This window comes from Anomalospiza imberbis, chromosome 9, assembly GCF_031753505.1.
Source record: "Anomalospiza imberbis isolate Cuckoo-Finch-1a 21T00152 chromosome 9, ASM3175350v1, whole genome shotgun sequence".
NCBI lineage: Eukaryota > Metazoa > Chordata > Aves > Passeriformes > Viduidae > Anomalospiza > Anomalospiza imberbis.
Window position 1 is genome coordinate 16,795,699 of NC_089689.1, and position 22,222 is coordinate 16,817,920.

The window sequence follows — 22,222 nt, forward strand, 5'->3', positions numbered from 1 at the left end:
CCTTGAGGATCAAAAAAAGCTGGTAGCTTTTGAGCAGCCCTTTGCTCTTCCTTGGCAAAGGATATTCTGTTCCTTGCATCATCAGTGGTGGTTGGGAAGTTTTTCTCAAGGAAATGCAGTTTGCTTGAATATGAAAAGCTTCTTTGCCATCATCACAATTTCAAATAGACTTACTTGCAGGGCTGGAGGTCTTGTGAACCAGAGAAAACCAGAGAAAGTGGAAATACCTCTGTGCTCTTTTTCAGTCACAAAGACTTCCTTGCAGTCAGTAAGGCCAAGAATCAGCCCTCAAAAATAAATACTCAGCACCTTGGCTAAACTTAGAATCTTGGTTTCTTCCTTCCCATTCCAAAGCAAACCCAAATTTTGAGGAATTTTTGCATTTTCTAATCATAGGCATGTGTTAGGTGCTCAGTGGACATGCAATGCACATACGCAAGATTCAGTTTATATCTTGGAAAATGTTGGTATAACTTTTCTTAAAAAAAGAAATTGTCATTCAATACAAGCTTGGGAAAAGTTTCTATGCTCTCTTCAGCTGTGTGCATGTGTCAGTAGCTCTCTTTAAAATGCACCTCTAGTCATCCAAAACCAGAAATACAACAGAGTAGGAATGAAACTAAGTGCCTATAGCTGCTTGTTTGTGAGTTTCATGCCTCAAAGTCTTGTTAGGCATGATTTGCTCATTAAAGCTACTATCCATTCTAGACAATCCTACAGTCTGCCTTGTCCACAGTCATTTCTCTTACCGAAATACTTGCACAAGCAGAATTATTTTAAGGGTGTTGATAGCCTGTATTCTCAGCAGGGATAATGAAAGCAACCAACTTTACCATAGAAGTACAGCAGCAAAATACCTTCAAGGGGAACTTGTTGGATTCAATTTCAGGAAAGCATTTATTATGTCTTTGACTTGCATACTTCTCATTTTTCTGCACAATAAGGTTTTACATCATGATGATATGATGGCTTAGGCAGGAATATTCTTGGAGGTATTGTTTTAGTACTAACACTGGAAATAGGGGAGGGAATGAAAAAACACACTATTATTTCTGTCTTTTATCTGATTTAACTCTCAAAGAGGGTTATTTCTGTTCAAATTTCTAAACCACCATTGCTGTCCTATGGGTATCACAATTAAACTCTCCAGGCTGCTGTATCACAGCATCCAATCAAATTAATTTTTGTTCCATATTAATTACTTGTGATAATAGTGGTTGCAAAAATGGCCATGCCAAGTCTTGCCTGTGAAAAGTTTGGAAGCTGTAACATCCATGGAAAGGTCTCAAGAGGAATGGGAAAACCCTGGTTATTCTCCATTCTGCATTACATTATATATCAATACCTTTCCTACAGCAAGTAAAAGCTTATTCAGGCTATATGTGATTTGTGTCATATTCATTTATACCAGATGTTAATTTTTAAAAATTGTATGCTTAACATCAATGACTGGTTCCTATAGATTTCCTTTAACCATCATATGGAGTTACAAATATTTTATATAAATTTATTTATTTATTTATTTATTTATTTATATTCAGAGCTCAGTCACATTTTTCCCTACATAAAACAAAGAAGGCATTGATGTGAAAAAAAAATCCTCCCAAAAAGTCCAGAGAATACAACTATATCAATGAATTGCTGAAGAAGAAGGGTCTCCATTTAGGATTAGTATTCAAAGGAGCACTCACATATCTGTTATGTTTTTAACAGCTTTTGCAAATTTCCTGCTACAAAACTGGCAGGCATTTTCAGCAGCACCCAGTTTTTAAAGATGTATATGAGCAATGAAGAATATATTTTTACATTAAATGAAATATAGTCCTGGCTAATTCTTTGTTATTGACTCATTTCTCTCAGGTCTCAGAGTTTAAGCAGTGTGGCAGCAGGACCCAGGCCATGGACAGTTTCTGCACTTGAAGCAAGGGACCCCATCCCATCAGGTTCTGTGCAGGCGCTTTGCTTTGCTCCTGAGTCTCCAGCTCCTCTCTGCAGGCAGCTGTTGCAGCCTGTTTGGCTGGAAATACAGTCAATAGTGGGCTTTTGTTGCTACCTCCCAGTAAGCAGGGGCACATCCTTGGCTTTTCAGCAGTCAGCTGGGCACAGGTGTATATTAAATGAAACTTGCATCTTTTCAAATGTTCCTAACATTATGTTTATTTTGTTTCTGGCATTGCACAGTAAAATGCTGAATTTTGTTTCCAGTAGTAGTGATGGTGCTCCAAGGAAAGTCTAAACATTTTTGTGACTGTGTATGATTACCATACTTGCTGGTTTTATTCACTCTCTCACCCTTGTGAAATTATCATAAGTACTAACTATATCTGATTGAATAGTTGATATTTAATCCAATAAGGACAACCAATTTCTGTGTCATGTTAGCTTTCAATTTCCATCAGTTTATGAAACATAATTAAGAACTTGTGATCTCATTATGGTGGGGAAAATCTCCAGATCAAAAGAACTCTTTTGTATTTCTTTCATTTTACTATTCACAGTTTTAATTCTATAGGCTGTGACCCACTGGATGAAGATGCTTAATTAATAGTTAGTAATCTGCTTTGATTTCAGTGAAATCATTAAACAAGTTACTTCAAAGATGCCAGATGCATTATGTTTACAGCCAAATGAACACCCTTGATATATTTTTAGTGAAGTTCCTCAAAAAATATATGTACACTTTCAAGAGGGTGTTAAGAACAGGCTAAAATTAAATGAACAACAGTCATCAAGTTTACTGCTGAACTGTGCTTTGAGCCAAGCACTGCTGACTCCATTTTACCAGAGAGTAAAGGTGCTCTTTCTTGTATACTGATTATGGTCAGTGATATCTGAAATAAAGCAAAGCCATTCCAAACAGTCTCCAATTTCTTTCTGGTGGAGAAGGGTGTGGATGAAGCAGGGTCTGCACAAAGACATAATGCATAAACAGCAATGGCAGGTTCAGCAGAAGTGTAAGCAGAAATATCAAGTGGAACATTATAAGTCTGGCCACTGCAAGGGCCACTTTTTTACTTGCTGGATGACAAAGAATCATCAGGTACAGCAGTAAGACAATAGAAGCTGTGTAGAAACTTTTGCCATTAAGTGGCATCAATCCAATGATCAACACTCCCCATGGAGGTAGTCTGGAAACCACGTTAGAAAAATAGCAAAATATTTCCATATTTGTTTGGTTTTTTTCTGAATTGTATGCCTAATTTATTCACTCTGACTTTTCAAATCTAATTGCTGCTCTGTTATTCCCCCCCAGTGAACCAAAAGCTCAGCTTCTGTATTCACCTATGGTTTTGAAAATACTCTACAGGATTATTATTAAAAATTATGCTGGTGTAAAAACCATCAGTTCTCCATTATTTTTCCTACATGCATATCTCTTGATAATGCATTAATTAATAAAAAGGACCAGCAGAAATATACCTCTGTCAGTACAGGAAAAGCCTTTCTTCAGACACAATAAGGATTTTTATGTACTTGCTGTATTGTGGGAGTGAAATCTCACTCAGAAATGGAAGAAAAGCAGTTCCTTGGTCAATCTGACATTATTTCATTTCACATGTTTTTTCCCTGTGCCTTTGTGGCTTACGCTCTGATTTTCCACTGTATGCCAAAGCATCAACACCCAGTCCCTTCAAGAAGTCTCAGAAGAATGTAAAAGCCTTCCATGGTGACTGACAGTTTCTGCCTTTCTCTTCAGAGTGATCATGACAGGTTATGCTCACTTATGCTCTACTGCTGCTGCAATTTCAATAGGATTAATAACATAGGGCATTCTGCTTTTTACTGAAAGGCTCACTCCAGAGTGTCCCAGGCTATCTGCTGGAAACAATCTCCAAAGGAGGTTTTCTCTCAGGATGAATACAGACTGTCATTAAAAAAACAATTATGTTCCATATTCCATGCAAGCTCTATTCTACCAGATCGGGCTTCAGCAGTTCAGGCTCATCAGCTGCAACTTTTCTCTACTGCCAGAGACCCGATAAAAAATTCAAGGTACATGTTACTTGGTTACAGATTGCCCTGGAAGGATGATGCTACTGTAATGAAGTGGGAAGATGTGTAAGTGCCTTGTGCTCCACATCTAATAAAATTGTTTTGCAGGGAAAACTCTAAGGAAGAGAACATATGGCACAAATCGTACCATAAGTGCTAAACAAATCTTAAACTGTAAACATCCTCTTGGCTTAGAGCTATTTAGCAAATTTCTGCTGTCTCTAGGATAAGCCAATGGCTCCAGTAAATGTTATTTTACTAAGAGTTTGTTTTGTTTAGAAGTTTTATGTAAGAAAAGTGACTCGGCTGCTGTGAGGGGTTCCTTGGCAGTGGCACTTCTTGCATGTCCTCATGTGCAGGAGGAGCAGCCTCAGTCCTGACAGGCTTCAAGCAAATGGGTGGTTGTGTGAAGATACCTCAGCTCCAGCTCTGCTGGAAATAGTCATCAGGAGCTCGTCTTCAAGATGGAGCTGCATCTGTGAGTCAAATATGACTTTCTATGGACATGGATGATGTCCTCCTGTGCAGAAGAACCTTTCTTTTGGCAAAATCTTTTAAGCTTTTGCCAATTAACTGCAAATCTTATTCCTAACATATGTGGAGCTCCCAGCTGGACTCAGTCAAATAAAGGCATTCTGAGTGTTTCTGGAGTGCTTTTGTTTGATTAAGTGCATTCTATGGTAAGCAGAACCATTACCTGCACTGGGCATTACATTTAAATATATTCAATTTTCAGCAAAATTATCATTAAAATTTACTATGCTTAGGGAATATTTTTCTGTGGAATCTTTCCCAACCATTTGGTATTAGTAACATCTCTCTAATAAATAACATAAATGAGCTCCTGTTTATGGTCTTACTGGTTTGAAAGATCTAATTTTAAGTCTATAGCACTTTTTTTCTTTTTTAGCTATTATCTATTGTGAAAAAAATCTAGTTCTTGGCAATATATCTGTATATAATGTTCTGGAAATAAAAGACACATGTTCCCTTGACAAAAGAAAAATCTTTACAACAGAAGGAATTCCTTACGAATTTTGTACCCTGTAAAGAGAGACAAAAATCTATGAAGTAGAGAAAAAGAAGAGTTTTAAAAACATTATCAAGATCTATTCATACTATTTGTAACTAATTACTGAGAGCAGAATGGTTTATGAAATTGCCATGTGATTCTTGTCAAGGCAAGACTGTGATGTCTTCTTCACTTGCGTTAACATGTGACTTCCATCTTCCGTATTTGACTTTTTAAATTTACTGGCCCGTTAATTCCAGTAGGCTGAATCCCAAAGGGTTATGCAGTGAAATACACCTTTGGAGTACCATATTTAGGAAGGATGCTCTCTGGTCCTTGGTGGTGAACTGTGAAAAGGGTGGTCAGCCTTTGACCATGTCCAGACAACTGAGCTGCTCCCGCAGTAGTACCATGAGTGGAACTACCAGCTGGTACCAGCCCGTGCAAAAGCATCCTCAGAAACAGCTGCAGATGTAAAGACAGGCTCTGATGCAGCTTTTTGCTGTCTGACGGGAGTTCATCCCCTCTCACGAACATCTGGAATGGATTTATGTGCTCTAGAATGTGGAGAAATAAAAGCTGAACATATGGACTTAACCCATTTCACCTAAAGAGGTGAAAAGTGGGTGTTTAGATATTATCAAGTCTGTAGCTGAAAGCCATATACACGCTGTGTAAAGCTCTGAGGCATCTGGCTGGAAAAGCATCTCCCGAGGGCAGCCAGCAGACACAGCAGATGCCAGACCCCGAGGGTGGGCGGCACAGGGAGGAGGATTTGCACAGTTATGTTTCACAACATGTCTGGTGAAGCTGGTAACATCCCAGCATGGAATAATCTCGTGTTCTTTCAGCTTACAAGCACAAAAAGATCCAGGAAAAAAGCTTGGGAACAGCTTCTTTTGTACAGTGTGTTTTCTAGGCTTTTCTGGGCACTACACAGTGTCAGTTCAGAAATATTCTCAGTAAATTTAGTTTGGAGTAACAATGTTCCCTCTAGTGAGACAAACCTGGGTTATCAACCAATTGTCCGATTTTGGCCCCAGACCAGGTTTAACTATGCAAACCCAGGACTGGAGGATGTTGCAAGACTTTTTTCTCTGTCATTTAGCACAGTAAAGTGTACTACATTTAAGGGAAGCATTTTGATTTTTGCAGGTCACAGAAACCAAACAGTGTCATATATCATTTTGGAAGATACATGATGGTGCGCACTACTGGATATAGTTCTGAACCTACTTTGGAAGGTGCCGTTTACAATGACCCATGCTCACCATTGGTACAGGGCTTCTCTGGTGTGGACAGACACTGAGCTGCATCTGCTTACACCAGTGGATTTATCAATCTCTCTAAATAACTGGATTGCTATCAGTGGTTGACTCTACTTCAAAAGAAGCTTACAGGCAAATGGTTTTGCCACATAAATCACTGCAGCATAAAGGTGGATGTGCTTTACACAGAGGTAGAGCTCATGCCTTCTTTTTATGCTTACTCATATTAACAGGAATGTGCATGCAAATTTCCTATCCCCAGCATTTACAATAAATTGCTCTTGGGCACTTGAACTCCTTCCAGCTTGATTTAGAAGTTCAAAAGAAATGTCAATATATCTATTCTCCCCCCTCCAAAAAAAAAACCAACTGGGGAAAGGGAAGCTGACTGCTTGGGTAAAAGCTTTAACTCCATATAAGCAATTTTTGAAGGTGATGTGATTTTGATGACATAGGGTTGTGCTCCCTCACCCTTTTTTATGTGAGTTGCTGTTCAATAAGCCAGAAAAACATAAATAACATAGATATGAAAAACATAAAACACAGACTGATGATTAAATACATGATGGACTTCCATGTAAGGCTCCAGCTGAGATTTATTTTCTCCAATTACAATGATCATCCCCAAACAATCACTTGGTGTCCCTGTATATCCTGTAGGCCCAAGCAGCCCTCCTTTCTATTGAGGGTGCCTAATGAGATGTTTTCTTGCAGAACTGTGTCTCTTTGGATAGGTGAATGCTGGTTTTGGGGAGCTGTTTTATGTGTCTCTAAAGAGGGATGGGTAAGTAAGGATGTTATAATGTGTTGTGGCTGGAGTGTCCTGCTTAGTATGGACAGTATGTTGGAACAAAGTTGATTCAATGTAGAATGATGTCGGGGTTGTTTCTGTTTTTTTGGGGAAAAATGGATGTGCTTTGTCCTGCAGCTTTTAGTGGCTGGTTGAATGCAGCTGCTATTGCACATGAATGGGGCTTTGAACCTTATTTGGTTCCACTCTACTCTTTCCTTTCTATGATACTTATATATAAATGTGATAATATTATTCTGTGATACTTATATATGGATAGCTCAAAGCCTCTTTATTCTATGCACAAGTTCTGGGCATGGGCAGCTCTACACCCTGAGCTTCCACCACTGAAATGACTTGTGCTGCATGACACACACTTGCAGTTCTATATTATAACTAAATCCTGGCAATCTATCTTGAAACTCATCTCTGATGGGAGGAATCAAGATGTGTCTGTCTCAAGCACAGACTTAATGTTGTGAAGGGATTTTACAGGTTCAGAGCCCAAATTCTCCCTAAAGCTCAAAATTTGGACCTCATCCTACTGAAATCAGTCCTCAATTTTCACATCTAAAATACCTTTGTCTCAACCTGCATCATCAAGGGAATTAGTTTAAATGTATTAAATGTTTCCTCAAATACACACCCTCAACAATATTTTTGGATGCTGAACAGTTCAGGTTGCTGGGAGTTGAGAGCATTTACATTAAGGACTTTGCCATGTTAAAAATATGGAATATGTTTGGGTGAATACAGCATTAGAAAAAGCCTACTTTTTGCCTTTAAAGGCAAAGTATATTAGGCTTCTTTCAGAAAGCTGATATGCAACTCAATTTGACTGTTGAGGCAGACAGTAATAATTTTATTAATGAAATTTTATTCACTATTAAGGTCACAAACTGTATACCACAAATTGATAAAACATATTAATGTTCTTTTACAGCTTTTGACAGAAAAGTAAGGGTCATGTCTAGCTTTAGGGCAGAAACTTTTCAAAGAACAGCTGGTGAGAGTAAGTTATGTTGCACAATATTCCCACCATGTCTCCTGCCATACCCACTGCAGAGGGGCAGACAGAACCATCTCACCATGGCCTCCTGAGGCACATCTTTACTTTCTTTCATGCTCTTGCAGGAAGGAAGAAGAGGAAGAAGAATAGGAAGCCTTCAATGGGGGGTCATGAGACTTGCCCTACTAAATCTGCAGCAGATGAGTGGAAACACTGGCATGGAGGTGCATTAAGGTAATTTTGCTCACCTCTGGTAGTATTTGCGTTCACTGAGCTGGTAATAAAAATATCTCTGTGGTCTTGAAAGGGCGGAGGAAACAGTCAATCATGGGCTGCAAAATAGCAATCCACTAACTCTGCAGTAGCAACATTGTTATTTCCACCCCTTGCTGCTGCAGGGAGCAAAACAAGGCTGGATTTACCTTATTCACCTTTAAATTCATTGCTCAGCAAGCAACACTATTATAGGAAAGTATTTCCACTGTTTTGGCATGGCTGCTAGATTACTTGTTTATTCTGGGAGTATCCTTTTGGGGAGATAAGAAAGGAGGACTGTGGTCTTTGGAGGAAGAACTCTGAGGGAAGGGGAGCGAGCCTTTCAGGAAGAAGCACAGCATAGAAGAGAGCAGAAGGTTTGAAGTGCATTTCAACTGTGTGCTTCCATCTCTATTTTTCCACCCTGTTTTTTCACATCTAACCAGTTTAGAAATGCTTTGGAAGACAAATATCCCCATGTTCCTGGTGCTGCTGGTGGATGTGGGTGGGCTCTTCCAAAAGTTTTGGTATACTGAAATCATGGTGATCTGGAGCTGCCTGGTGTGTCACTTATTGTTCACTGCTGGTTTTAGATTCATTCCTGGAACAGGGGCAAACCCAAGTTTTGCAAAAAACTGGTAAATTGCACAGAGCTCCTCTTCCATCCAAACTATTTCTGTCAAACATGGCAAACTACATGTTTGAGAGCTGCACAGTACAGGCTTTTGTGTAAAAGAAGAAAGTTTCTCAACTCTGGTGCTCTTACTGGCCTTGTCAGCCTACACCTGATAAAGGAGGAAAATGATAAATATCCAGGATTTCTACTTCCTCACTGAGTCAGCCTTGCCTGGTCTATAAGTATCAAAAGGGCTGCACATGTGGTTTCTTTGTAGCTTCATATAGCAACTGCTCTGCAATGGAGTTTCACTCAAAAGTGGTGGTGTAGGGAGGGTGTTTGCAGTCAGGCAGATGTGTGGGTGCTGACAGGACTGTGCTGCAGGTCACTGCACCACTGCTGCCCCCACAACTGCACACTGAGGAGCTGCACTGGGGGGAACTGCTACTTTACAAATTCCTCTTCTGCCATGAAATACCAGGTAATTTGATGATAATTTTTATTGCAGTGACAGTTTTTAGGCCAATGATTCCCCTTTTCCCTCTCAAACTCCGGAATGAACTCGGGGAAGCCTTGTACACTTAAGCCTTGAAGCCATCTAGGATGTCCTTGCTGTAAGCTGCTGGGAAGCTGTGAAAATGACATTTCTGCCATACAGAAGCCCCTGACCACACTATCTAAATTCAGAAGGCGTTTCTTCCTGTCCCTCAAGCCTTGCCAAGGGCACCTGGGTGAAGACATGCTCCAGGCAAAAAAATATGGTGATGCTTGGAGGAAGAGAATGTGTCACTTGTGTAACGGGGGCATTGCAGGTGCAAGGCTGCTTCATGATCTCTGGGCATGCATGTTCCTCCTTCCTTCTCTAAACGGTTTCCTCCTTGATTAGTGGTCTGCCTTACCGCTTCTGCTTGGATGGCCTAATTTAAAGCAGGGCTACAAATTTGCATCCCTACAGCCAGCTCAATGTCCTTAATTATATGTGTCTTTTTATGTCTGAGGAAAATTTCAGGTTTGAAAATGGATGGAGAGAAAAAAGGTTTCTATCTTTGTAGTGCTATGCATTCTTTCTCATGTACTATTTCCTGTAAAGACATCTGGGGCTGATTTTTGTTTATGGTAAAGCTGCTTTACATGCATGCAAAAGGGAATTTGAAGCCTGGGTGATGGTGTTTTCTACTAAAGCAATGCTGGAGAACTGGCAGAAATGGAAACCCTTCAGAGTACCAATGTCTGAATGCAATGGCCCTGTTCTGAGGTATAGTCCCTGGAGCCATCTCCATCCTCCCCATCTGGGATGCTTCTCATGGAAGTCATGTTTATAACAATGAAGATCACATATAGTTTATCCTGATTTTGAGAGGGATTAAAGGGGAGAGTCTCCTCAAAAGCACAAACCAGTAGAAATGAATTACTTTAAAGGATTTATCCATTTTCAATTACAATGTTTGCTATTACAAACTTCCTATTGTATCTGGCCCTTTGAGCAGTCTTTCACCAAAGGTCACCAGCCAAAAACTGTTAATTTCCAGAATATTTGTAATACTTGCCCATTCTGATAAGCTTTCTACAAAAAAGAGTTCAACCTTGTCCAAAGTTAAGGGGAAACATGACAAAGTTGACACAGATTTCCCCTCGTTTTTAATGCATCAACCACAGTCTCTTCCATTTCCTCTTGTAAAACAAGGCTGGGAAAGTCATCAAGGAAATGCATTCGTTCATTTCAAAAAGGTTGTTGAATCAGGATGGAAAATGAATTAATGCTGGTTTTTACTATGCAGCATCTTGGGAGATGGCTCCTTTGCTTTGTCACCAGTTCAGTTCTGTCCCAATCCCAAGCCCGACATCAGTATTTAATATGCTTTGTAGATATCAACTGTTTTTGTTGGATCATTTAATGTCCTTCTTTTATGGACATAAATGCCTAGAAAATTATGGGAAGTACCTGCTGTTAAATGAAATTTCCAGATGTAAAGAATTTTTCTTCATTTGCAAATGTTTTGTGAAGAGCAGCAATACTTCCTTCAATTATTCTTGTTACTGTCAGTTGTTGGCTGAAGAAGTGTTACTGAGTAAGTCTGTCACATGTCTTCTTATTAGATGAGCTGAAAAAAGCCAAAACCAAAATGAACACAATTTTCAGGGAATTTAGCAGGTCTGGTTCTATTCCTCTCATTAGTGTAAGTCTAGGATAACATCATGAAAATTGGCATAGTTGGTGGAAAACAAATTTAAGTGAGGACAGGATTGATTGATTGATTGTACATGAGAAATATAAGCAGCTGACCTGAGCAGTGACTGCGATTTCAATTATATTTGCCTTTGACTCTGCTGTCCAAAGGGAACATTGTCTACTGAACCAGCCCTGCACACTTGTCTGCAGTCTCTGAAGTGCCTCTGCCATCAGGACTGATGCTGTTGTAGAGCCTGTGTGCCAACTCCATTGCAGTGAGATTTGAAACTAGCAGTAAAAATAGGCTTCAGCACAGTTTCTTGGTGTTTGCATTGGTCAGATCACATGAATAATGTGTTGGGGAAGATAAAGTAGCCCTTCAGGTGGGACTTGTGCCACTGCATTTAAAGAACTGCTGTCTTGGTGGTGGTGTTGGACTCCCTGACAGTGCTGACCTGAGCATGTTGCCTGTTACCCTGAGCATGACAGGATTCGACTGAGGCTGGCATTGGAAACCCCCCATCAAATCTCTCACCCCCATTAGCCCATGACACAGCAAGGTATGACACTTGACACCTCAAGCTTTCTCATTCTTACTATTATTTCAGCCTGAAACACCTCTAGATCTTTAAAGACTCAGTTATTTTGAGTTTAGTGGAGTTTTCTTTATACTTTTTTCTTATGTAAGCAACTTTAAGGTTCAGTGAAGGGTAGGTCCTGGTTCTGTGAGATGTTCCCAAAGAAGCTTTTAAAGAAGCATCTTTGTACTATTTCCCCCCCATCATTTCTTTGGGTTTTTTTTTTCTATTCCTGTCACAGGCACACAAATATATCACTAAAATTATCAGTGACTCTTCTTGCCATGAAATGTGTTCTACTTTAGATGGTGTTGTGTGGTAGTGTGGATGTTGATAACATATTGGCATCTATTGCTTCAGTCATGATGGCACAAAGGAAAGCAATTGCCTACTTGGTTTTATTGAGGCTGAATCCAAAACACAAGTGGAAAATACTGAACCTTCACTCTCCTCATGGGCCTTTGCTGCTTATTGTAAATATTTTACTTGAAACTGATAGAGTTGAGATGTGTCCCTGTGAGATGTCTCTGTGGAAAACAAGTTATTCTGCCTCTTTGAGAAGAATATCATAGACTGCAACATCTTCCTTACATATTTGTATATTTAAAAAAAATAGGTTGCTTTTTGCAAGTAGCAATTCTATAAAAAAGAGGACTGACTTGCTCAGCTTGATTAAACTTCAAATAAAACAGGATAAAGAATTTCAGGCTTGGTGTTTACAAGGAACTGGAGCACCAGCTGGCAGCATTTTGCTGTCAGTCAAGGATGCTGAAATACTGTATGCAGTATGAAACAAGGACTCATGAATACATCATTTTTAGGCAAAAATGAAGGTTTCTTAACCACTCTTCTTGAAGATAAGACCAGCAATATATAGCTCATATACATGAGCTATACTTCTGAATATCATTGCAGAGTATGGCTTCACTTGCTCTACTGAGACACTAAAACGAATGTCCTGCAATGTACTTGTTTGTAAGTGCTTTTTTACTCCTTTACATGTGAACCAGTATCCAACTTGTCTGGTGGAAAATTTCTAAATGATTTGCTATTCCTCTTAGTGTGAATTCCTACTGTAGTACATTTAGGAATCCACATTTGCAAAGTAAATTAAGACTGAAAATTTGACAAAGGGAAGCAGACCAAAACAAAGCCCTGGTGTGACATGTCATTACCTGCTCTTCGGAAAGCAATTCAGGACTTCCATACAGTTGTTGATAACATTACCTGAGGTCAATTACACTGTCAGCAAACAATATAGAAGTAATTTAAGAAATGTGTGAACATCTTGGAAAAAAGATAAAGACCACAACACACAAGTACAAGTGCAGAATAAAGCTCTTTTATCATCTGTCATGAGAATCAGCAAATGGAGAGAGCTGCTTCTAACACTTTGAAAGCATTTTGTACAGCTATAATCCAGCTGGCTGAACTGCTCTAAATATGCTCACTGGGGGAAGGGTAAGATTTTTTTTTTCCCCAATATGAAGGGTGAAGAAAAAGTTTTAAAAATTATGTCAAAGTTCCCTTTGAGTTATCTGTGGCATGCTTTGACCTCTGAATGACATTGTTGGGTTGCATGTCTATTTAATAAATTTTAATAAAATTATATTACCAAAAATTATTTTAACTTTCTATTTAAAATCCTTATATGTAGTGCTGTAGCCTAATATTTATTGATGAAACCTTATGACAGATGGGTATGTAACAGAGGGAGAGGGGAAAAATCAGCATGGAAAATAAGTCCATGCTTATATCCAGCCAAGAGATAAAATACTGGTTTGATTTGCCGAGGAAACCTTTGCTGATTATGCTGAAATCTTCTGTGAGGGGTTATCAAAATGCTTCAATAAGGCTATTGCCTGAGGACCACAAAAGTTACAAACAAAGCCACATACAAGACACAGCTCTATGGCTCACTGTTGGGAGTGCAGCATTGTTTGGCTCCCTAGTTACTTCTGTGTGTTCTTCCCCACACAGGGAAGCTCAGCTGTCAATGAAAGCAGAACACCAAACAGGGTACCAAACACTGACTGCAGCTTCCCAGGGCACAAACAGAGAGGAAAAGAGTAGGAAAAGGGACAAGGCACATGCAGAAGTGAAATACAGAAGAATGGGGTTCCCTGGGGCTCTTGGGACATGGTCAGGAGGTGCAGCTCAATTAAATAGGAAAACAGAATACCTTCCTATTAGTAGATTGTTCCTGGTTTTGTTTTAAAATTGAGCAGAAATATCATCAGAGTGTCGTATGCTGATGTTTGCCAAGCTTTTGGATGTGTGAGCTCAGGTGGACAATAGCAAGCCTGTGCTGTGGACTCTAGTGTGGTGTTGGAAATGTCAATCCAAATAACTGACAACTAAAAACGTCACTAATACAGTTGGTATTGTTTGGGAGGATAATATTTTCAGATTTTACATACTCACAAGACAAAAAAAAAAAATGCCCAATGCAATTTGAAGTGCCACCATCCATTGAGCTTCTTGAATTTACAGTACTTGGAAATATACAACAGACTGGAAAATAAGCAGTCTTAAGAAACTTCCATGCTACTATGCTCAAGATTGTAAAGGCTGCCAAGGGCCAGACTGCTGTGGTACATTTATCTGATATTATTACTGGGGAGATTGGTTCCTGCAGGAGAGGGAGCCACTGCATGAGATAAAACAGATCTTACATTCCATTGAGAACACGATGTTACTGACAGTGCCTGACTGAAGTGAGCAATTCGGGAGAGAGACTGGCAGCACAGCTAGCAGCTATCTCCAGCTGCCAGAGCTGCTTCAAGCTCTGAGTGTGCCTCTGCAAAAGGGACATTTCTGAGAGTAATAAGGGATCTCAATGGCCCAAGAAGCCATTCTGTTTGAGGTGATCACTGTACATTATGGCAACCAACAGCATCTGTGATGTTTTGCATTCATTTAATACTCTGTTTAGGAATTAGCCAGTTATCCTGGAGGATAACAGGATGATGTACTCCCCTGACCTGGGTTTGCATCCTTCTTCATCCAGCTCCTCAGCCTGTGGCTAGAAAGTGCTGCAGGCTCCTCTTAGTATCATACATTGAGACCCTTAGTAAAACAAAATGGTTTAAACTATTCCATTGAGGGTTTGTTCTGTATTATATTATTCTGGGAAACTTGAGGTGAGAGGATTAGTTAATATTTTAGGCTATAGGAGGTAAATCAAGGAGATGTGTGTGTATGGAGTGTGTAAGTCCAGGGTTGCTGCTGTTTAATGGGCTGCAGTCACATATCACACCATGAGTACATGCGATTGTCTCCCAAACTGGAGACTGAATCCTTAAAGGTTCCCTTGTTACACATTACTTCTCCAAACAAGCTACAGCAGTGCAATGTGGTACTACCAAAGCAGATGATTCATTCTGATATGCTACTTAAAATATGCCAAGGACATCAGCTACAGCTCAGCCAAAAGCTCCCTGTCTGAAATAAACACTGATCTGATGGAGTCCTGCATTAATTTTTAAAACATAACAGCAGGGGGCAAGGAGGAACAGGGTTTTTCACTGAGACCTAGCTGCTTACACAATAGAAGTGAGGTATACATGTTTCAGTGCTTACTCTTCTTTTTTTCCAAATAATTCTCCCCAGAAGCTGTGATTGCAATGGCAAAGTTCTGAAGAATTCTAAGGCTTTTAAAGCTGTTATTTCAGAATAATTCAGTTTTCAGTAAATAGTCTGGAAAATGCATCCTGCATTGCACATTGTGCATAAGATTGCAGAAATGTATTTTTAGGGTCATGAGCTAAATTAACATCTGGCTCGATGGATATTTCAGATGTATTACATGCATTTGGTCTGAATGTAGCTCACTGCTTACTTTCTTCCCCTCAGATTACGCAGTGGCATTTATCCTATGTGCTTATAGCATGCAACCTATCCCTAACATCTGAGTAAATGTTGGATTTTCAATTATCTGGCATACCTGTGAATTCTCCACATTTTTTATTACTTTGCTTACAGCTAATTATTCTGGATACAGCACAGTCTATTTATCTGCTTTGTAAACACTCCCTCTTCCAAATGCCTTGTGGTATCATTTTCTTCAGTGTCTTGATGGAAGACTGTTAAATGAGGGAAGCAGCTGAACTGGAGAGGCATAGGAAAAGAATGGAAAATAAATCTCCTAACATCAACAAGGAAGTCAGTCCTAGCAATTATTTCCCTGATAACTATTCTGTTAAATTTATTCACAGACCTGGAGTAATATGTTACCTGCTGCTATGCAAAATGATGACTAGATTTTTTTTTCCTGTCAGACTTCTAAGTGAAATAATGCTTCCAGAGATGGTGACCCCCATCACCTCCTTGGGCAATTTATTCTAATGCCTAGCAACTCTCAGTGAAAAATTTTATTCTAATATACAATTTGAACTTCTACCAGTGCAGCTTAAGGCTATTTCCCCTTATCCTTTCACCTGGGATGTGATAGAAGACCATGAGCACCTCATGACATCTTCCCTCCAGGCAGTTGTAGAGAGCAATGAGGTTCACCCTGAGCCTCCTTTTCTCCAGCTTAAACACTCCCCAGCTTCCTCAGCTGCCTGTCATGATACCTGTGCTTCAGGCCCTTCCCCTGCTCCACTGCTCTTCTCTGAAAGACTCCAGCCCCTCGATGTCTGTCTTGAAGTGAGGGTCCCAAAACTGGACACTTTGGTGCCACTTGGATTCTTCTTTATGATGGTCTGACAGCAGGGATCAGATTTCCAGTGCTTCTGCTGGCACCAGCATTTCCTCAAAACTATCACGAGGATAATAAAATGATCTTCTTAATGCATGTTTTCATTTCTTTGGATTAACACATCATCTCCAGTTCTGTGGAGGACAAGAGTGTGTTTGCCTGGCAGTTACTAGTACATGTCATTTCTTCCAGCAATCCATATGAAGCCCAAAAGTAAGTCTTACTCCTGAACTTGTTAAACCAAGGGTGTTCAGAATCTTTTCCATCCTCCAAAGAGAAGATGTGTCCTTTGAGATCAGACAAAGAACCGGTGCTGGCTGTCAGAGGCACTTGTGAAATGCTCTCCTTCCAAGTCACAACATAAAACCCCTGGGTGGATTTGACAGTTACTGGCATTTTGCTAAAGTAAACTGGATCTGGTGTAGATGATATTTCTTAAAATGTAAGTCATGTTCATATAAAGAAGTGTCACTGAAATATCCAGATGGATTTAAGAGAGGCTTTGATTTATTTATTGTTATTTTTGTTTAAAAAAATTTAGCACCTTTTGATTGACATTCTTTGTTCAGGAGTCTGCTTTAACAAACATGGTTGTTTAGGCTCTATGAAGACTCCAAATGAAATGCCCCAAATATAACAGTAAATGACAAAAACCCCCAAACCCCAAACAAAAACAAACAAGAAAAAACATTGTAAAAATATTATTGATTAGAAAATTATTTCCTTAAGCCTGGGATCACTATAAGAATAGTGTAAATATTGTAAGAACATTTAGTGATATTTGCCCAGCTTAATGTGTCTTTAAACTATATAAATAAATTCTGAGATGCAAAAATATTAATTTTGTTGAGAATTTTTATTAAAATCCCTTTTTTCCAACAGGTAAATAAAAATGCTGTTATGTTTGCATACATAACATTCAATCATTGCAAGCGTGCTATTAAGAGACAATATTTAACTTTGGAAAAGGGCAGTCAGCTTACATGTGTTGGCTGACCACTTTAAAGCTGAACATCTGATAACCATACATGCTATTTTTCATATGCACATTCTATTGCCATAAGTACTCAAGATAAAAAGGCAATCCCCAACAATATAATAGAAAAATAATAACCTGTAGAATTTTTATGATTTTTTTCCTCTTACTGATTTTAGAGATGTCTACATTTTGATATGTGTGAATGCCAGTCTAGCCTGGATAGTTCAGAAAACTTTAAGCAGCCTCAGTAGTTTCTGAAGAGATGCAAAGGCAAATACTGTGACTGTCGTTGAAAATGGAGGCTCAGGTAAGGTTTGGCATCTCCAGCTTGGAAGAAAACAGCTGAAGCCTGGTGGTGCAGCAGATGGTTGTGCCAGCCTGGTGTTTCTTGCCTTGCCATTACAACCCACACAGGCTGGGAGCCTTTCAAAGAGCAGCAGCTCAACTGCATCCAGGAGAGATGCTGCAGTTAAATTTCTGGATCTCCTACACTTCCTGGAGGTCCTAAGGTGCAACACCCATCTGGAGGACCTGGAGCACCAGAAGAGGGTTGGCAGCCTGTGAAAAGTAATCCAGGGCCCTGTAAGGACTCCCGCGGGCAATGTGAAGTTGCAAACAAAATTTAATGTTGGTTCTTTGACAAGCTCTGAAATTCTCAGCTTAGAAGAAGTTAATTCATTAAACTGTTGCATGTGTGTTTGGGTCAACATGGTGCAGTTACTCATCTGTTGTTCAACTTTTGACTATGTCTAAGCCAACGCTGGATAACTAAGCAACCATGAGGTTTTTATGGCTCTCTGTAATAAGAATAATCCAGGCACATCTGGCTTAATGAACTTCTTTGATCCCAACAGAAAAAATTAGTCTCATCTCTCAGATGTATTAATACTTTTTTCTAATTTTTCATTTTTAAGTGAGTGTTTATAGGAGGATTTTATTCAGTTTCTTACATGACATGAGTGGGGAAGAGCAGGGGAAAGAGTTATCTGAAATAATTCTGTGCCTAGTGAAAGACTTAGTCCTTTACTTTCCTGCAACAGTAGTTCTTCCTTGCATATCAGTTTTAAAAGACTGAGAAACATAATCAAAATCTCATCTCTAAAAATAAAGTGATGAAACAGTCTATTAAAATACTATGCTATATTGGTGGTACAGCTGTAAGGGATTTACAAAAATTAATTATATAACTATGGTAAAAATATCAGCATTGAAGTTAGTGCCAATGTATTTTGGTCTTGGACTCCATATTTTCATCTGTCTGGTATTTTCAGAAAAAGCAATCAACCTAAAATCTTTCTCTATAGATTTTTTTCCTGCCATTATACATGCCTGATGTAAAATTCTTGATTTGAAAGTTAACTGTTCTGTTAACTGTTAACTGTTAACATACAAAAATACCATGTTGTTATTGACATTTCGTATTTTGGCTTTCTTAAATTCAGAGATTCCCAGAAACCAGACAACAATAAGTTGCATTTTTTTCCTTTATTGGGAATTAGAGAGTACTGAAGATGTCTGGTGATGACTTACTCATGTGAGAGACAACAGAAGTGGGAAGTGCTACAATCTCTGTTTTCATTGACAATGTTAATACCTGCCTGGAAATAGCCTGGGAACGCCTGTTTTGTTGAATATAATCAACAATTGTTGTCAGCCTTAAATTACTCCATTGTGCCACGATTTAAATAGGCTGTGTCTTAAATGACTCAGGATATTTAAAAACCAGTAGAGAGAATTGGTGGGAAGCTGAAGGAAACTTTCTGACACATCAGAGCAATAATTTATTGATAATGGTTGAGCCAACTAGGTGAAATTGGTCAAATTATTTATGTCTTGCAATTAAATTTCTTACTTCCAAAAGATGGGTTACAAACTGTTCATGGTATGATGGTATTCCTCAGTTTCAAAGTTTGAGCAAGGGAAATAGACTAGTAGCTGTCTCAAACAATTGTATTTTGTATAATTTTGAAGGTAATAAACAGAAGTCTCATGGAATTTTCTGCTTTTAAAATTGGTGAGAAAATTCTGATAAGATTTCTAATGTGGGAACAAGCCTTCTTATTCCAAGGCAGAGATTTAACATGGCGTTAGCCACCAAGCACCAGTACCTCACCTCTCATCAGGTAAGAAAGCTTCTGCAAACACCCCTTGCAGTTGCCAGAAGCTAATTTTGCAGAAGCAAGCTAACACTGTACTTTCAATTATTGCAGAAGGAACACATATTGCTGGCTTCAAGACAGCAGTGTGAGAATCCATGCAGCCACAGGTCTGGAAGCAGAGATGATCAGAAAAGACTTTTCTACGTCTGATGAACTACAGAATGAAGAATCTCCCACAGTTGCTGACAAAAGGAAGGGAATGTCTTCAAAAAGCACTGGCCTAATGCAGGGCTTTCTGTGGCTTGGGAATGAAATAATTCTCAGATGACTGCGCTGCTTCTTCCAGATGTGTGAGCATTTAGTGCTGATGAGATTTTGCTAGCCAGCTAAGAGCATATGAGTGTGGCTGGTTTCACTTCAAATGGGATCTGTTTTTATATTGCAGAGAATGATTTTCAGGAAATAACCTGTAGATTTTAGCCTGCAGAAATATGTCCTATACTATGTCTCAAAGGTTTTTTGACCCATCCTTCCAGTGTGAAAGGATGCTACAAGAGCACTACCAAGGAGCTTAAGTGTCCTTGGGTGCTATAAGTTTGTGGGTTTTTTACAGATTTTTTTATTTTGCAAATGTAGTCTTTTACTTCATTTTAGTGATGGATACAGCAAGATTTATACCATGACCAAGAAAACCAGGACCCTTTGGGGAAGGTTTCTGCTATGGACAGGAGGCTTGAGGGAGACACGCTTAGGAAGCCTTGATGCAGGGGCCCCTGTCAAGGTTTGTGAATGTCCATGTCAGGAGGTTACAGCCACCACAGTGGTGGGGGAATGCTCCTTTAACACACCCACTGAAGCCCATCTTGCTCTGTGTGTCTCTGAGCACAACCCAGCAGTGATGGTAGGAATCAGACTCTTAGTTGTATTTATGGACTTTGCCTACAAGGAGTTTTCCAGTTCAATGAGTATCCCAGAAAACACCTCATGTCTCATACATCTTAGTGCCTGTAGGAGTGGGTGTCTCCACTTCCCGCCTGGATGGCAAAACACTCCATTGATGATGGGATAAAGATTAACCAAAAATGACACTCACTGGGTTTTCTCTAACTCCCCCTGGTTTTAGTCTCACTGGTTGTTCTTAGGCTCCAGAGACCCTCTTTAACATGGAAATTTCCTGTGCTTCTCTCTTGGCAGTTTGGCCTATTTGGTAATTAGAGTCTTCTCATTTGGTGAGCTGTTCCCATGGTCCCCTAGTTACACTCATTCTTGCTCTTGTACTTTGTGTTCCCTTATTACTTTCCTAATAACTGCTTCTGAGGCTCCTCTCTTCCTTTAATGTTCCTTGTGTGTTTGGCTAGGCTTCTCTGCATTCTTGGTATGGCATACTATGTGCCATCACTGGAGCAAGACGTCACAGCTTTTCAGAAGCTGTGTGTGGGGTTATTCCTCTAGCAGGCTTTGCTTCAGTTGCCTGTTTGAGCTCTCTCCACATGAGTTTTTATTCTGCTTCATAGTGGATTTCTGCTATAGCAGTGACTTTCCAAAATGGATAATACCTGGACTTGTAAGCAATTGCAAGTATCTTGGCTGAAGTGAGACACCTTTCAGTTGGAGCTGCTGGAGTCTTGTGGTCTGGAGTCTCTACCCTGTCTTGTGGTTCACTAAGACTCTCTTCTGTTTCTTGCTCCTGGCTGAATATATTGCCTTGTTTGCTTTTACTAAGTATCTTAAGGAATCTCACTAGTCTATATAGTTATTTGTGGCTTGGCATTTTTGTTAGTCCTGACTCTACTATGCCATTTTTCTTGATCTGTGAGCAAGGACCTCTGGTCCTCTGTACCCACAGTATCTCTCCTTTCCTCTCTCAGCTCCTTCCCCTCACAGGTTTTTGTGTGTTGGTCTTGTAAGGCAGGAAAATCCTCTCCACTCCAAATCCTTCAGAATGTAAATTAATGTTAATTTTCTCTTTAGTTTCTTGGTAGGAAATTAGAAGGGATAGGATTAATCCAAATAGTCATCAACTGTGCTCTTTAAAGGCATTTCCAGATTTTTGGCATATTCAAAACTCTCAGAATGTAACAGGCATAACTAGAGAGAGAAGACAAATGCTCGTCATTACATTTTTTTTCATTTTCTACAAAGAATAGGCAAGTCTAATGGTTTCAGACTTGGAGTCCTCCTTTCTTCAACTTTAGCCAATTGTTGTCAAAGACATGTTGTAATCCTTTCCATTTCTTGTATTTCTTAATCACATTTGATAACTTAGTAACTTTCTTTAACCAGAGCAATGTGTTAAACTTTTTTTTTTGGCTGCCACAGAGTATTCTAAACAGTTTTGCTGAACTAGTTTCCAGGAGTTTTGGTATGTAGCCTAACACCATATACTGTGGTGTGCAGAGAAAATCAGTTCTCCAAAAGGAACTCAATAGTAGCAAGGACCTTTTGCCAAAAATTCCTAATTTTGGGACAGTACCAGGAAACTTGTGTGGGTCCCATTTTGCTCCTACTCAATTCAAAGGCAAAGCTCCTCCCAGTTGCGGAGGGATAAAGTTCAGGCTCCAACACTCAGTCCTCACATTCCCATTTCACACATTTTCCTTCAAATTATTTTTTTCCCTTTATTTTTAGGCTCTGGCAAAACCCTTGCACTCTCCTGTACATTTTCTGGAAGGCAAATCACAGATAGGAACCTTTTCCCTCATCTCTCACACTGCTTAAGAGTAGCTCCTGTTTTGTGCCCCAAAGCACGGC

At 39.5% G+C, this 22,222-nt stretch overlaps 1 protein-coding gene and 1 long non-coding RNA gene across 2 annotated transcripts in view; both read left to right on the forward strand.

The window, feature by feature from the left end:
* Window positions 1-22,222, forward strand: part of COL24A1 (collagen type XXIV alpha 1 chain) — a 155,693-nt gene that overhangs the window by 9,461 nt on the left and 124,010 nt on the right. The window contains exon 2 of the mRNA XM_068199882.1: window positions 8,198-8,306. Coding sequence (XP_068055983.1) covers window positions 8,198-8,306 — 109 coding nt within the window. The remainder of the gene's footprint in view (window positions 1-8,197; window positions 8,307-22,222) is intronic.
* Window positions 12,578-17,534, forward strand: LOC137479444 (uncharacterized). Its single transcript, XR_011002259.1, has 3 exons — window positions 12,578-12,666; window positions 15,676-16,606; window positions 17,276-17,534. It is a non-coding gene; the product is annotated as an uncharacterized lncRNA (long non-coding RNA).